Here is a 16,736-nt window from a genome sequence, read left to right on the forward strand (position 1 = left end):
TATTCTCAGCAAGAGAGGCTACAAAGTCTCAGAAAGGAGAGTGAACTCAGGGCTTTCTCACATTAAATATCATTAGAATATTTTTTAAGTGCCATCCAGCACTGCACATACCTTATTTGTTCCCTCTTTAGCTACTCCTTGAAATGAGAGAGAATGGTGGGGGCGGGTACACAGAGATGCCAAAGCAAGATGCTAATGACCTGAACTCAGCACTATGAGCATCTTCTACCACCTACAGGCAACACTCTAAGACAAGCTGTTTCCCCAGTCGATGTTCCCCTGCCACTTTCCAGATTTGCCCTTGGCCCCCAACACTCTGGCATGCCTCCTATTATCCTAGAGCCTGTACCTTGGACAGCAGCACAGAGGCCCTGAGGCCTGCATGTCACACCAGTTTGGAGCAGTAAGGGTTTAGCTGAGTTTTGCCTGTGCCATCTGAGGACCCCGAGGCCCAGGCTGGCTAAAAGACAACTGTTTGCCTTGGCAACCTACCATGGTCAGTCAAGCAGGGCACCAGCAATCTGGAAGTCACTTACGGTCTGTTTGGAAGATGTTTCTAACCAGAATTGAGTTCTACTGTATTAGAGTCATGGACTCATTGGCCACGGGGTCTACCTAGTCATGCATTTACCAAAACGTGTAACTCAAGCACTTATTTTTAGGACGGTTAACAGGTTTTACCCCAAAAGTGTCTCACAATCAAGGAAATTTGTAGAACGTTGAATTAAAAACAAATCAAGATTCTTTCTCTACATGCCTTCTCAAAATCTAATTTCCAAGAAGGCAGCATTTCCCCAGTTTTGCTGAGTGCTCTATAGCTGAGCCTCAGTCTCGTCAACTGCAATGTAGAAATGATAATACCCACCCTGGAGGATTGCTGCGAGGGTGAATGAGATCATGAGCTGAGAAGCATTTAGCATAGCATCTCTCATATTAGGTGTCAGCAAATCTTACTACCCTTCTCCTTTTCCTATGCCTTTCATTTTTCTTTCAAGTCTTCCCCTACCTAGGCTCAGTAAATTACCCCTATATATAACCTTCTATAAAATTATGTGACACTGATTTCCTGGGCCCTGGGTGGCATCAGAGTAACTATGTATACCACAAAGGCCCCTACCCAGCTTACCTGGTAGGACAAGGGGAGCCCAGGCCCAAAGGGGCAGAAATCCTGGCCAATGCGGGAATATGGCATCCATTGCACACTGTGGGTGGGGAATCCAATCCCAAGGCTCCAGTGGCAGCTCTGTCTCCTCCCAAATCACCAAGGACTCACAAGTAGAGTCCTGGGTCCTCACAAAAGAGGGGACATGGCAGCCAGCTCAATGGAAGAAGAACTAGACTGAGATCAGAGCTTTCCAGCTGGCCATTTACCCTAGCCAAAGCATGTTTGCGCTTCCTCAGTTGTAACACGCAGGGGTGTGGACAGATGGTCTTCATGTTCTCTTCGTGATCCACATGGACCCCCATTTTAAAGGCTACAAACTGTGGTTTAATCAGAAGTCCAAGAAGCATAGTCCATGCATCCAAAATATATTTTATTGAGACTGGAGCATTGATAGTAGAGTACTCATTATGACACACTGGAAAGACTCAAGTTTAGTAACTTTCACATTCACAAATACAAATTGCTTTTGGCTCTGAGGCACACAGAGAACAAGGGGAATGGGGAAGACAAGGTACTGACAGGAGACCTAGACCTAATGGGCCATCTGTGGGTCTTCCCCTGCAGAGAAGGGTCTCCTCTGACTTGGTAGTATTTCTAGATGTCCTCAGCAAGGAAAAGCTTCACTTTTCCCATGATTCCAGAGCAGGACAAATTATTTGTAGTCCTCCTGTCTGTTCTGTGTCTGGTTCAAAGAATTTCCATGGCAGCATTAAGATGAAACAATTAGCTATTTCTTGACACCGCAGAGACAGTAGGCACAGGCCTGGAAGCCATTTGGCCTGAAAAATCCATCTTGGGATCCCTATGGGCTTAGAAGCCTCTCTGTCCCATGAAAGTCAAACATTTCAAACATTCTCATAAATAGAGAGAATAGGATAATGAACCCCCATGGTTCATTATAGGAAAGCAGATGATATGACCAAGTTCAGTTTCAATGAATAGTCAAGAGATCTAAGTGAACCTTGGACAAAGCCCTTCTCCCCAAACCTCAGTCTTCCATTCAGCTCCATATCCATGTTTGCTTTCAAGATCTATCTGGTGCTAGAAAGAAACCCAAAACCAGTGTGAGATTGGCAATTGTTTAGGGTGGGTGAATTAAGTTCTATTCTGCCTATGTCTCCTGGGTGACACAGTGAGTCACCCAGGACCAGACGGAAGGTGATGAAAACAGTCTCTGGAATGAGATTTCTCTGGCATGTTGAGTCCTTAAGGACTATGATGATGTCATAGGTTTCTGAAGGTGACATGTGAGCTGGGTGATGTTGACAAGTAAGTCGTCTTTGGGGAACTGGCATGAAGAAGCCTTATTATTCAGACAATACAGAGAAGTGGCCTGTCTAGACAGCTTGGGAGGATTTGAAGTGTCTAAGTGCAATTATTTCCGGCATGTTGGAGAGCCTGCTCCATCATCTCCTGTAAAGGCAAGGCAACGTTTTACCAGCACTTGTTCCATGTGAGTGCAGGAGAGAAGGAATTATGCCTCCTGGATGAGTTTTGTTCCCCGGCTCATCACGATGGCTGCCATCGGAGAAAAGGTACTTCATCCAGACCTTTCCTACCACTGGTTATGAGATGAGGGCAGTCTGTTGGCTCCATGACAGCCTTCTCCTTGGGTTCCTCTCCCACCTCTTCTTTCAACTCTTCGGTGTACACTACTCCTGGGAGAAGTGCTCAGAAGTTCTCTGTTATGCCCTGTTTCTTGCTTATCTCTACGTGGAAAAGTGTAATTCAGAATGGAAGGAAGAGTGTGCACACACACGCACGCAAAGGAAAAAGTTGCAAATAAATCCACAGCGTATTAACAAAACTCATCACCATTGGTGACAGAAGGGGGTGATTTTTGTTTTCTTTTTGTGCTTTTCTAAATTTTCCCAAGTTTTAATAATAATTCTTCTTTAAGAGAACTCAATAATTCCTCTTTGTTTTAAGGGAATTGAATTGGTCCTTTCTTGTCATCTATCCAGCCAGCCGCCACACTGTTGTGATTCATCCTGGCCCAGGACATCAGAAAGTGAGGCAAAAAAAAACCCCTCCGTGTCAGCTGTGGCTCACTCACCTTTCACTGGCCAATGAATCTTGTTCAAGTGGAGTTTGGCGCATCTGGGTCAGCCACATCCCCAGGATGACTCAGGTGTCCTTTATGAATGTTTGGTGGCAGGGAGGGTTGTTAGGCAGAGGGCTGACTCAGCCCTCATGTGGGCTGAAGCTGTCCTGGTTTCTCTGGCTCAGGGAACCAGGGTGATATGCCTCGCAGCATTTCTTAGACAGGAATTCATAAACATGTGTCTAATTGGTAGTTGTCTTTTAGTTTTCACATCAAATGGGGTAGGAGGCTAGACAGCATTTCCTAGGAAATCATGGGTCCCATGGCTTCTGTAGGACCTTGTTTCAAGCACTGTGAAGGTCATGTGTGAGAGGACAGGCTTTTTTCCAGGTTCTGTCCTCAGGCCCTTTCCCAACCTTGGCTGGAGACAGCCCTCCCCCTGCCTCTCACCGCCCAACCCCAGACCCCCGTCTAACTCACTGCCACAATGGGCTCCACAGAAGACAGGTCTGTCTTCCCAGACTGGAGTTGGGAGGAGGGCAGGAGGTTGTTGGCTAGTGGAGCCCTCCGGCCATTGCTCTTCTCTGTCCAGGCCACCCTGAAGGAAGGAACTGGGGAGGGTGGCCTTCCCTCCTGGGGCTTGGGCAGCCTTTGGCACATGCTCAGTAATGCCTTCAGCTCGACCCTGAAGTTCTCGTTGAGCCAGCAGTAGATGAAGGGGTTGTAGCAAGTGCTGCTCATGGCAAACCAGTGGAAGGCGAAGTAGAGGGCATTGTTGGTGTGGATGACCTTGCTGGACAGGAGGAGGACATAGCAGTTGAGGGGGAACCAGCAGAGGGCAAAGAGGACCACCACCAGCATCAGCATCTTGATGGTCTTCTTCTTCTTACGCCGTAGGGCCAGGTACTGTTCTGTGGTCACATCCCCGATTGTGTTGCACAACCACAGCTTCTTGGCCACTCGGGCGTAGGCCACGGAGATGATGAGGAGGGGGAGGATGTAAAGCAGGATGAAGGTGGCCAAGTCCAGGTACTTCCAGAAGAGGTCAGCTGGCTCAGGGAAGTCTGGCAGGCACAGGGAGCGGACAATGTCCTCACTGGTGGCAGGGGAGAGAGGGAGAGAGAGAGAGCGAGAAACAGAGAGAGGCAGAAAGAGAGAAAGAAAGAGGAGGGTGTGCCATTCGTGTGGAAAGGCCTCATCCCAAGAAGCACTGGCCTTTCTCCCCATTGGGCACATCCCTTAGAGTGCTTTTGCTATAGAGTAATTATTTGATACATTTCCGGCTCTCCACTAGGTTGGGAGTTCTATAAAGATAAGGAAAACACCTGTTCTCTCTGTGTCCTCTTAACCTTACATTATTCTTGGCCTATAACAGAGACCCGGTAAATATTTGTTCAATGAATGAATGCCAACACTGGTATTCCTAGCCTTAGAACTAACTCAACCTGAGAGCACAATGTGCTCAGGAAATCTTGGAATTCCTCATGTTACTACCTACTCCCATTCCAGAGGGGAATTAAGGAGTGGGCCAAAGAAATGATGGGTCTTAAGAATGTGAGTGGGAAAGCCTGAACTAACATACCTTCAGCCATTCATATAACAAGTATTTATTTTCTATGGAATGCACCTGGTTCCTCTTTGAGGAACCCCCAGAGCTGGTGTGTTAAGACTCTGCAGATTATGACCTGCTGAATGAGGAGGCCTGAGTCCCCAGGCAGGGTTGGCAAGTACCGCCCTTGGCATCCAAGTTCCCACTTTGGGGAAGTGAAAACCCTAGGGCCATTTTGATGGAAGGCACAGTTTCAATACACTCACACAAAGGAAACAGAGTCCCAAGATTTATTACTTACAAATCCCAGAATGGAGGCACAAGGAGCTGGGGGAAGGACAGTCCTCTGTCCCGGGTCATGAGCAAGCAGGAGACAGAGAGCAGGTTTGCAAGCACCTCTTGTGTGGAAGGTGGTTGGGGCGGTGGTCACTAATTTTTCACAGCCTCAACTCTGAGTGGTCCTTTTAAAAGGTGACCCGGGAAAAACAAGGCAGGAACTTGTGGTGGGAATCCTAACCCCGTGTCCTAATCTAAATGTCCAGACTGTGGGTGTGAATGGGGTTGTCATATTATAAAACGTCTGAGCAGCAACTCAAAATGGCTGTTTTCTCCTCACACCATGTGGCTTGTTGCTCTTGTCATATGTGCTGGTGGCCATCACTACTGAAAGAGAGAGAATTCTCTTTGCTTTTGTTAGCAGGAGAAAAAAAAACCCAGCCCCCCACGTGTGAAGGCAGATGGGAGTCTGAGTGCTAGGGGAATTAGATATGTGATTCATTTCAATATTGTAGAATTTGGGGAGGGAGCCCTTATAAATTACAGTTGACCCTTGAGCAACATCGAGGTTAGGGGTACTGACCCCTGCACAGCTGAAAACCCGTGGGTGACTTTTGACTCCCCCCAAATTTAACTACCAATCACCTACTAGTCACCGGAAGCCATACTGAAAACCTGAATGGTTGATTAACACATATTTTGTACATGTATTATATATTTGTATTCTTCCAATAAAGTAAGGAAAAAAGAATGTTATTAAAATCAGAAGGAAGAGAAAATACATTTACAGTGCGGGGCTGTATTAACTGCAAAAATCCACATAGAAGTCGACCCACACCATTCAAATGAGTGTTGTTCAAGGGTCAACTGTAGCTGTAACCGGCCTTTAGAGCTTAGTCTCCTGACCCTGCCTGTGTCACAGAAATGTGTGTTTTTAAGTGCACGGTTCAGGACGAGCAGTACCCGGCTACTGTGGGACACCAACACTGCAACCCCCTCGATCCCCTCACATCCCCTTCACTGATCTGGAGTGCCAGGCCGCTAGCCCCCCGGCCAACCCTGCGATCTTGTAGGTGCCTAGCTTCAGGGGTCACTGGAATCATTTCCTACAGATCCCCTAAGAGCCAAAAGGGGCTGGGAGTTTCCATTTTCCCCAGGGAAGCCTGGAATATGAAAGCCCGGCTCCCTGGCCTCAAGGCTGCACAAACTCTATGTTATCTTTGCTCTAGAGCCCCCCTGCAACTGGCTGTAGCTACCCCTGACATCCCTCCAACCCCTAAACTGCACCTTCCCTTGGACTCCCTTCCCCTTGCTATCCTGCGTCCCCACTCCCTCAGCCATGACCCCGAGGAGCACTTCCTTAAAATCACAAAGCACGATATGTATCCCAGGGTCTGTTTCTAAGGAACCTCATCGAAAACAACTGTGAACTGATGAAAATCACTCGAAGCTCATTCATTCATCCATTCATTTATTCAGTAAGTAAGTAATTATGTATTGAGGGCTTGTTATGTGGAGACAGTAAGTTAGGTGCTCGGGGACACCAAGGTAGCAGAATCAGAAATGGTGCCAACTCTCCGCAGCCTCATAGTCTAGCTGGGGAGAGCACCTTCGATGAACTAGTAGTACACACAAGTGTTTAAATTTAAAAAAACATGAAGTGCTTTGAAAGACATTCTCGTTCTGTGAGAGCATATGACAAAAAGAAGCCTGAAAGGGAGGTAGGGGAAAGTGGAGCTTCGTGCCTCGGACACACAGACACTGGCATGTTCCGTTTGCAGGCCGGGTGATGGAATTTGAACATCGCCACTTTAGACAAGGCCTGCGCGATTTTGAATCTCGGTCTGGGTGGCCGTGTAAGTACATGTTCCCGGTGAAAGCTGCTGCTCGCTCCTGCCTTGACCTTGCAGACAAACTAGGTGGAGGACAAGCAGGGAGCTAAAGTGGTTGAGAGGAAAAGCGGAGAAAGAGCGGAAGGAATGTGGCAGATAGGCCTCGGGGCTCAGGGGCAAGAGGACGGGAGAGAGACAGAGGGAACAGCCGGGTGCAGCGGGCACTGGGTAACTCGGAGGCAGAGGGGGCTCCGACTTCCCTCCGTCAAGGGCCTGGGAGGCCCCAGGCTACTCCTCACTAGTCAACTCACCTGTACTTGAAGGTAAATAATTTCTGGCAGATGGCGTGTGGGAGCGAAAAGAACGTGGCCATGGTCCAGATAACTGTGATGTAGATGACGCCTTTCGTGATGGAGATCCGGGGTTTTAACGGATGCATGATGACCTGGAAAACAAGCAAGGTGTGCATCACTGGCTGAAGCAGTTCAGAAGCAGATGGAATCCCGACAGAAGCCGCTCCTGTGTGTCAGTAAGCAGGCGGGTCCTATTTATAAAGAGGCACCCTTCATTCAGGATGAAGCCCCTGGGCTGCCCCACCCCCACAGTCTGGACTCAGAAGCCTCTTGCAGCTCATATGTGGCAGAACCAGGGGCCAGTGAGGGGACGGGGCAGGGGTAGAGTAGGAGGTCGGCCTGCGTGACACCCACAAGGCCAGCAGAGGGACAAACCATGGTTGGCCTCCATCTTGGGATCTGATCGGGCCCTGCCCCCCATGATTCTGGACCCCTTAGGTTATGGAGAGCTCTGAGAGGGTCTGAGGTGACAAACATGGAGAGGAGACTCTCCCCACCTGTCATGGGAAGTTAAACTGACATTTATCTGGGGAGTCACAACACTGGTGATACAATTCTTTATTTGTTTATTTAAATTATTGCATTTATTACTAAAATTGCAGTGGGGTCCGGTTTTCCCATGCCCCTAGTAAAGCCCGTGTTGCAGGCTTTGGGCTGAAAAGCATCCCGGAATTGCTACAGTATGACAATCCATTCTCCTAAAAGGTTTAAATCAAGACTTGGGAATTTCATGGCATCCTCATTTTAAGACTAGGGGCGTTATTTCTTGATGAAGGCATCCTGAGACAGGTGAATCCAAGGTCAGGGGGAGAGGTCATAAAGAGCTGCCACCACTTGAGGATGTCATCCCAGGACACAGTGGACATTCTGGCTGTGTCCCCCCAAATTTTTCTCCAGTTTTTTTCTAGGTTTAATGGGAGGAAGTGACTAGGCTTTAGAAGCTGCTTAGCACATACCCCTTCTGGATTTTGTCATCTTTGCCCCTCACGCTCTCTCGTTGTTCAGGTTGCTGAAGGAAGTGAGAGCCTGGATCAGAGGTCCGGACATCACTCAAAGATTTCACTGGCTTTGGGACAAGGCCCCATTTTTGGGGTTTATGTCACAGCAACGGGGTCAATGTGGGCAAGACTTATCCCCTTGTTCCTCAGACCAACCCACCTTTGGCCCAAGGGTCAACTGTCACTTAGCTATGTTAAATGGGGGTAAGCATGGGCCAGGTAAAGGCAATTCAGAGTCCCTCTTGTTGAATTAGGGAAGAAGGTTAAGAAAAGGCAGAAAAATATTTGTATGCCGCCTTTTCAGACTTTGCCCAAAGCATCTGCACTATAAATGCCAAAATGATGGCATTTCAGGGCTAAAGAAATCTCATAGTTTGCCAAGCCCAATTCCCTACCAGATGATGAATGTCCTCTAAAACATCCTTATCAAGTGTCATACAGCCCTTGCTTAAAAATGGCCAGTGAAATGAAACTCCTTACCTCCCCAGGCAGCTTTGATCTGTTAGAAAATTCTTTCTCATACTGAATTGCATCTTTGAATCTGCATCTTTGAAGCCTCCTCTCCCTTGGTCTTTGTTTGCACCTCTTGGAGCTACTCAGAATAAATCCTACCCTCTCTTTGTCCTGGTGGTCCTTATGATATTGGTCTTGTAGATGCGTCTGAGCCTTCTCAGAATAGGGGGGTCTAGTGATCAGAGCAGAGGCTTGAAGCCAGACAGACCTCAGTGCTAATCCTAGCTTCATCATTCACCAGGCAGGTGATCTTGGGAAAGCTACCCATGCACTTTCCTTAGCTTCCACTCCTTGATTCAGCACGGACCTAAGGATGCAACATGGATTTACTGGGTTAGCATGTGCGAGGTACTTGCCATGGAGCCACCCTCCTCCAGGATAGGCACCCCCAGGCCCTTTTGGTTTCCTTTACCATATCCACCCATGTGCGTCTGATGGGGCAGGACAGTGAGGAGGGCCTTCCTGCCCTACCCTGAGGCCTACTCCTGCCACCTGGACACCCTAGCTTGTCTTCCTCCTCAACAACTGGGACCAGGGAATATCCATCTCCCTTGTCTCTGCCCTGCAATGATTTGCCAATCTCTTTTCATGTGTGACTTTCAGGTTTCCTTTTCAACCCCCAAAACAAGCTCATTAATTTCTGAGGCACAAAATGGAAGCAATGAGCCTTGGTTGGAACAACAAACTGGGAATAATGATTTTTTTGTAGCACTTAGCACACATGTTTTAAAATGCCTAGTCTAAGTGCTCATACTGGTCAATAAGAAGACAAATACACGTATTGAAAAATGTGCTAAAACACTGTCGTGAGGGGCCCTGCAGTTCCCTGAGAAGCAAAGCCAGAGGGGGAAGGACAGGGTGTTGGGGGTAAGTGCCCTCACCTGGTGGCGGTCAACAGCAATGGCTGTCAGTGTCAGTGCTGAGACGTGCAGCGAGCAGTACTGGGCAAAGCGGCTGACATGGCACATGCCCTTCCCGAACACCCATGTGCTGTTCACAAAGCGGACCTGGAAACCAGCCCACAGAGGTCAGAAGACAAACAGGCCTTGACTCTGACACCCACCCCTTGCGGCCTCTGAGGAGCATCCCTCAGGAGGCTTCTTCCAGCCCCTCCCTTCTTCCATTCTACACTACTCAACTGTGGGTCACACATGATTTTCTCTGGCATGACTGATTTTCAATCACTCGATTCAACAAAACCTGATCATATCGCTGGGGCAAAGCCCTCTTAGGTGCCAGGAGAGCGTGGGAATCCATGGGCCTTGGACTTGGACTTGCAGCCTCTACTAGTTTCTAGCTGTGTGACCTTGGGTGAGGTATAAAATCTCTCTGAACCTCAGTTTCCTTATTTGCAAAACGAGGCTTAAAAATCTCTACCTTATAGGCTTATTGTAAGGATTAGGTTTTAAAAAGTCTATAAAGGGTAGAATTCCATGTCTGGCAGACTGGTAGAAAGGTATTATCAGAAATAAATAGTAGCTATTTTTCTGGTAACAATAAAACCCATTCTTAGCCCACATGAGTTCAGACTTAATGGGAGACACACATCTGAAAAATCACAACACAGGGTGGGGGCTGTGTTCTCTAATGTTGACTAAGCAAACCTTGCAATTTCATCTGGCAAGGGGACTGAGGAGCCTGGAGAGGGGTGGGCAGGGCAGGGAGAAGACAAGCTCCAGGACTGCGTGGGGCCCTAGGAACAGGCCTAGGCCTCATCCCACATCACCCATGGCTACCTGCTCACTCCCTCAGCGCTCGAGCCGCTCCTGAGTGATGCCCCATGCCCAAGAAAGATCAAGCGCTGATTCCGAAGGAGTCTGGGGAGTGGACTCAGGTAGCTCAGGATGCAAGAAGGGAAGTATTCAGTGCCCTACAGAAGGCCAGGACAGAGGCATCAGGGCCACAAGGCAGGGTGGGAGGGGGCTGAGATAGAGAGGAAAAATGATACAGAAAGAAACCAAGCAAGTCAGTTGGACAGAAAGAATATCATGTAGTGATTTATAGCAGAGTATTTGCCTCTTACGACTGTCACCTCGGGCAAGGCTCTTAGGCTTAACGAGCTTCACTGTCCTTGTGGGTAAAATGGGCTAACCGTTGTTAGGAAAATCAAACAAGAGATAACACGTGAAAAGAAGGTAGAGCAGTGCTTTGTACAGAGGAAGCACTTAACACGATTAACTACCCTCGTTATGACATATGAGATACCTGAGATGAGCTTTAAGGAGTACGTAGCCTTTGTACCTGTGGTAGTACGAACAAAGGGCTTGGCACTGAGTCAGAAATCCCAGGCCCTGTTTGAGGAATAAGCAGTGGGACGGTTTAGCGGGAGTGTGTGGAAGAGAGTCATGAGGGACGACGAGTGTGGCCAGATTATGACACTAGGACAGTAGACTGTAGCTTTACTCTCTGTGGGGTTGGCAGGTAGCAGCCCTATGAGGCTTCTGAGCAGTCCATTAACATTATGGAGCTAGACATCTTTAGCAACTCCTACTTCTCACCTCCCACATTCAATACAGTACAGAGCCAACCAGGGCTGCCTCTCAATGGCTTTCAGATCCATTTCCTCTTCTCCAGTCCCAAAGCCATGGCCCTCATGGAGTGCCCCATCATTTCTCGCCTGGACCGTTTACAGCCTCCTAGCAGCTTCCCCTGTCCTCCAGTCTTGTCCCACTTGCAATTCAGCCTTCACACTGCTGATGGTATTTTCTTAATTAAAAATCAGATTATTGTCACCTTCCTGCTTCACATCATCCTGGCCCTGGGGACAGAGCCAGATGCCTCCAGAGTATCCAGGCCCATTCTCAAGCTGGCTGGCCCACTCTGCTTGTCTCCAGCTACCCAACCCCCCACCACAGCACACCCCCCACTGTGCTTTCTACCTCACTGTTCCAGCTCCATTGAGCCATTCAACATCCCCCCAGACACACCATGAGCCTTGATGCCCTTTGCCTTTGATCTCCCCTTTCCTCTATCTGCATGGAACCTTCACCTCAACCTGGGAAACTCCTGCCCTTCCAGGCCCCTTTGAAATGTCTTGTTCTTTGTACAGTCTCCTTTGACCCTCTCCTGGGACTCTGGCAGGACAGAATAAATGATTCTCTCCTCCAGGCTCCATCACACTCTGTGTATGCCTCTGCCATGGGAATTCCAAGTACTGTTTGCATTTCTCTCAACAACTAGAGCTGTCACGTGTAAAGTGGACAGGAAAGGAAACCAGGGAGGAAAAACATTGTCACCAACTAGCTGGAAGACAGGATGCCTTACCTTAGAAGACCCTCCCCCCAACCCTTTCATCCTCCCTGCTTGCCAGGACCTTGTAAACTCTGACAAGAGTTTAGATTGGGGCAGTTACACTGGTCAGGTTCAAGGCCAAGCTGCGCTGGATTATCTCGAAGGCATTCTGGGTTCTCAGGACCCTGCCACTTTCTCTCTTGCAAGAGATCATCCAAGGCAGGACATGTCAGGTCTCAGTTAGTCTAGTCTGGGGTCCATGGCTTCTCTCCTCCACCCCCTTGTGTCTGCTGAAGATTTAATTTTGCATCCTGCTCTGGGCAGAGCAGCCCAGGGGCCATGCCCTGGGGCCAGTTCTCATCCTGGATGGCCCAGCCCAACAACCCTCTCCTCCACCCACATTGCAGACTATCAGGATAGAAGCCAAGGGGGTGGGGGTGGGGGGGAGCCAAGGGGAACCAGAGATACTCTCTCTTGTGCTTCAAGGTAACAGTGGGTAGGGGATGGGGATGTCCTTGGCTAGTAACGAGAGGATTCTGAGTAGCCAGGACTGGGTTAGATATAAGCGGGCCGGCGAGCAGGAAAAGTCCATGGTTTGGAGTAGTGGAAGCTTAACATGGCCCAAGAAGCCCTCCTCACCTGCCACCCCCAGGTTCGGTGGCTTAGTGGACAGACCTCTGGACTTGAGTCAGAAAAGTAATTCTTACCCTGTCTCTGCCAATTACTAGCTAAATGACCTTGGACAAGGGATTGAACCTCTGTGCCTTAGTTTCCTCATCTGCAAAATGCAATGTTCTCATAAACGAGGACAAAAGAATGTAGTTTTAAAATGTGAGGTTTGGAAGGATGTTCACACAAGTGGATGGACTTGTGGGAGTTCACCTTCTTCTTTTGGCTTCTCTATTATTTCTGGTTGAGTGTGTGTGTGTGAGAGAGAGAGAGAGAGACAGAGAAGTACGAACAGATACTGCTTTGGTAATAACTCAAATAACAATAAGGTTATTCCATAAAGTGAAAAAAACGTTAACTCATGCTTCAGAAACCTCAGTCCTAGCCCTCACAGTCCCAAACCACTGAGGAGCACCGCACTCCCAAGTCACGGAGGGACAGAAATGACACCACTGATGCTAAGCAGCCAGGGCTTGTTGGCGGGAGGGGGGGCACATCTGCCACCCATGTGCAAATGCCCCTAGCCTGGTCCTGGGACCAAAGCCCACCTCTTCATCTTTTCCCCAACACTTCTTACCACAGCCTCATTGTCAAACCACAGAAGAGAGACAAATTTAAATAAGTGGTCTAGGAAAATGCACTTAAGTTTCTGTTAACAATTAGCAGTTGTTTGATGTTGCAGCCGCAGCACAAAGCAGCATCCTAGGGTGGCGGTGGAGGCGGGGGGCACGGAATGCGCTGGAACTTCGGGGATGGGGGTGACTTAGCAATCTCTGCCAACATTTCCAGGAGCTTCAATTTATTGCTTGATATCAAATAGGCCCAGTGCCCAGTGATATTAAATAGGAAGTGGTCATTCGTTCCGGGATGACTGCAGACACTCCAGTCATTGACCCCAGTGCCCCCAGCTGCAGAAGCTCGGCTCAGAAGGTGATGAGACAGAAGAGAAAGAGACAGAGAGAGGACAGAAAAACAAAACCACAGAGAAGGACAGGAGGAGAGGGAAAGGGGGTCATAGAGACGGGGCGGAGGAAGAGAGAGACAGAAGGACAGTCACAGGGAGGGAAAAAGATGAAGACACAAAGAGAGAGCGAGACAGAGCAGAGGGACAGAAAGTCTGCGAGACAGAACAGAGAGAGTTGAGACTTGAGCGAGGAGGGCAGAGGGGAAGGAGCTGGGGAGGCGAGGCCAGCCAGCCGGATCCGGGAAAACCGGAGGAGAACTCCGCGGACGGAGGAGAGGGGCCCCGGGGAACGGGACGGGCGGGGGCGTGGAGGGCCGAGGGACGCAGAGCCGCGCCCGCTGAGGCAGGCGGGGGGCCGGGGCCTCACCAAGGTGAAGGGCGTGTTGAGCAGTGTGATCATGATGTCGGCGACCGCCAGGTTGACGATGAAGAGGCTGGTGGCCGAGTGCATTCGCTGGTTCTTGAAGATGACATGACAGACCAGGACGTTGCCGAAGAGCGAGAAGACGATGATGAAGGAGTAAGCCACGATGAGCAGGGCTTTCACCGTGGGGTTCTGGGACTCGGCCCCGTAGCGCCTCCGGCCCACAAAGTTCTGCCAGTCGGAGAAGGTGTAGTTGCTCCAGAAAAAGTGCGAGGCGTTGGACACGGCCAGGGCCGCCTCCAGGCCCGGCTCGTCGGCCCGGCCCTCGGGGCGCCCGGCAGCTCGCACCAAGGGGAGCAGGCAGAGCAGCACCCCGCGCGGGCCCATCCTGCACGAGCCCCGGCGCCCCAGCCCGCGCCGCGCCGACGTCCGCCGGGAGGGGAGGGCGCGCGGCTGCGCTCAGGGCTGCTGGCCGCACTTGCCGGGCTCTGCGCAGCACTGCGGCTCGCCCCGGCTCCCGCTCCTGCCCCGGCTCCGGCTTCGGCGGTGACGCGCGCCCGCTCTGCCAGCTCGGCGGTCGCTCCCGCCCGGCCGGCTGCCCCTGAGGGAACGCAACTCCGCGGGGCTTGCGGGGCTTGCGAGGCTCTGTCCCCGCGCGCGCTCGCCCGCGGGCTTTCTGGCGCTCGGCACCCGCCCGCTCCCACGCCGGGAGTAAAACTCCGCCCGGCTTCCAGGGCTCTTTCCCGAAGTCACACTCGCCTCTCCATCCCGCCTCAGCCTCGTTACTGTCTAGGGAGCAGGCAGGCGGGTGGGAGCCGCCCACGCGGGGGCCTCGCCGTTGTGGCGGGCGTGCTGTCAAGCGGGGTGTGCCGGCTCCAGGCGGCTCCCTGCGCGGAGACCGGGATGCACTCCACCTGTTTTGGTCTGAGCGCCAGCCCCGGCGCGGTTTTGATACTGCGGCGGATCCCCAGTCCGTTAGGAACAAGGCGAGCAATGCAATAGATGTCAGGGCTTTTCCAAGCCCCTTCACGGACCAGACTTCAGATTTGCTGGGGGGCTTCCTAGGTTTTGTTTCCTCACATGTATTAAGACAATGGCGGGGGGGGGCGGTTTCCAAGGAAACTTCAAAGCGGGACAATCTGCTGACAGGATCCAAGAATCAAAGGAGATAAATAGCTATGTGCCATTTCTTGCCATAGAAGTTTTTGAAGCTGTAGTTAAGGGGTATATTACCCACGTTTTTGTTCTCTGCCTACTTTACAGGAAATCTTGATATCTTGCTCACCTGTTTTCATTCCCAGAGAGACTGAGTCTCTCCCAGTCACCCCAGCCCGGCCACCCACGGATCCCATCCTGTGGAGTCAGAATCAAATCACAACTTTGTCACTTCCTAGCTGTGAAATCCTGGGCAAGTTATTTAACTTGTCTGCCCGTGGTGAAAACCTTTCCTGGGCACCTAGGTGGCTCAGTCCATTAAGCGTCTGCCTTCAGCTCAGGTCATGATCCCAAGGTCCTGGGATCAAGCCAGGAATCATCTGCTTCTCCCTCTGCCCACCCCACCCCACTTGTGCGCGCTCTCTCTCTCTCAAAAATAATAAATAAATAAATAAATAAATAAATAAATAAATAAATAAATATCTTTAAAAGGAAAAAAAAAGCTTTCATTTTCCTGCATGTGGGGTTTTCAGAGACACCTGTATGGATGTCCCCACCACCTTGCTCTCTGGTGCTAGATATGCGGTATCTAGTACACAAGTTGACTACTTTTAACTGAGGGCCTCACCCCCATTCAAATGGTAAAGGTCAGGTAGACTGTCTATTGTCATCTCACCATGCTGGGACTCCAGCCCAGGGTCCTTCTGAGACTTCCACTTGGCCCAAGGGAAAGCCTGCTCCTTTGTCCCATGGGAACCCTGGGGAATGGGCCCCTCCCACCAAAGTCTTTTCTTACAAGGGCATGATGAGAGGCCCCAGCCACCTCTCACTTTGGAACTTTTCTGGGAAAGTTAGATGTCAGTTTCTGTACCTCTTCAGACTTCAGATATACAGTTCGAGCTCTCCTACTAACAAGCAGCTAGGAAATGGTTTAAGTGTCATCATAATAAAATAACAGGTGCACTTATCCAGGTGGGAAGGAGTCTGGGAAGTCATCCCAGAAAAGTGATACTTTGGCTCAGTCCTAACGGACCAGCAAGAGACAGGTCACAGAGGAGGAGGCAGAGGGAAGAAGATGGAGTATTCCATAAGGAAGGAACCATGATAACATGCAAAGACGTGGAGGTGAGTATGCTTGTGGCACATTCAGCAATGGCAGGAGGGATTTGAACGCTTTCCTGAGGGCACTGGGAATTCATAGAAGGGCTGAAGTACAAAACTGACAAGATCAGGCCTGCATTTTAGAAAGAACACTCTAGTGACTTCCTGGGAAATAGAGGGGCTGCAGCCAGAAGCAGGAGGTTTGGAGGCTGTTCAAGTGATCCAGGAGCAGAGGTGGGACCTGAATCAAGGTGCTGGCAAGGAGGGAGGTGCAAGGGTGACAGAGACAGAAGGGAGGGAGCATGGCTGACTGCCAAGTTTTCAGCTTGAAGTCAAACACAAAACATACCCAAGATCTTCCTCTGACCTCACCCCCTCCCGGAGCTTTGAGCCTACCTTTCTCCATTATTTTATCAGCAAGTTCAAAGGAGTCCACTCTTATCTCCAGTTTTCACTTCACATTCACTCTTTCAGCAACTCTGTGTAGGGGAGAAGGTGGCGAGCAGCTGTCCTTCGATTCTG

The 16,736-nt window shown here is 50.1% G+C and overlaps 1 protein-coding gene across 2 annotated transcripts; it reads right to left on the reverse strand.

Annotated features, from left to right (window-relative positions):
* Positions 1-1,514: 1,514 nt before the first annotated feature.
* Positions 1,515-15,491, reverse strand: GPR83 (G protein-coupled receptor 83). 2 transcript variants are annotated; one of them, XM_006750953.3, is made up of 4 exons: positions 13,962-15,491; positions 9,612-9,737; positions 7,178-7,311; positions 1,515-4,305 (listed from the first exon to the last, which is right to left on the reverse strand). In XM_006750953.3, the coding sequence occupies exons 1-4, from the start codon at positions 14,343-14,345 to the stop codon at positions 3,681-3,683; spliced, it is 1,269 nt and encodes a 422-aa protein (XP_006751016.1). In that variant the 5' UTR covers positions 14,346-15,491; the 3' UTR covers positions 1,515-3,680. The 2 variants fall into 2 exon arrangements, with proteins under 2 accessions (XP_006751016.1, XP_081655158.1); XM_081799032.1 differs by lacking the exon at positions 9,612-9,737.
* Positions 15,492-16,736: the final 1,245 nt, after the last annotated feature.

This window comes from Leptonychotes weddellii, chromosome 11 (assembly GCF_054177405.1).
Source record: "Leptonychotes weddellii isolate Sample4059 chromosome 11, ASM5417740v2, whole genome shotgun sequence".
Classification (NCBI taxonomy): domain Eukaryota; kingdom Metazoa; phylum Chordata; class Mammalia; order Carnivora; family Phocidae; genus Leptonychotes; species Leptonychotes weddellii.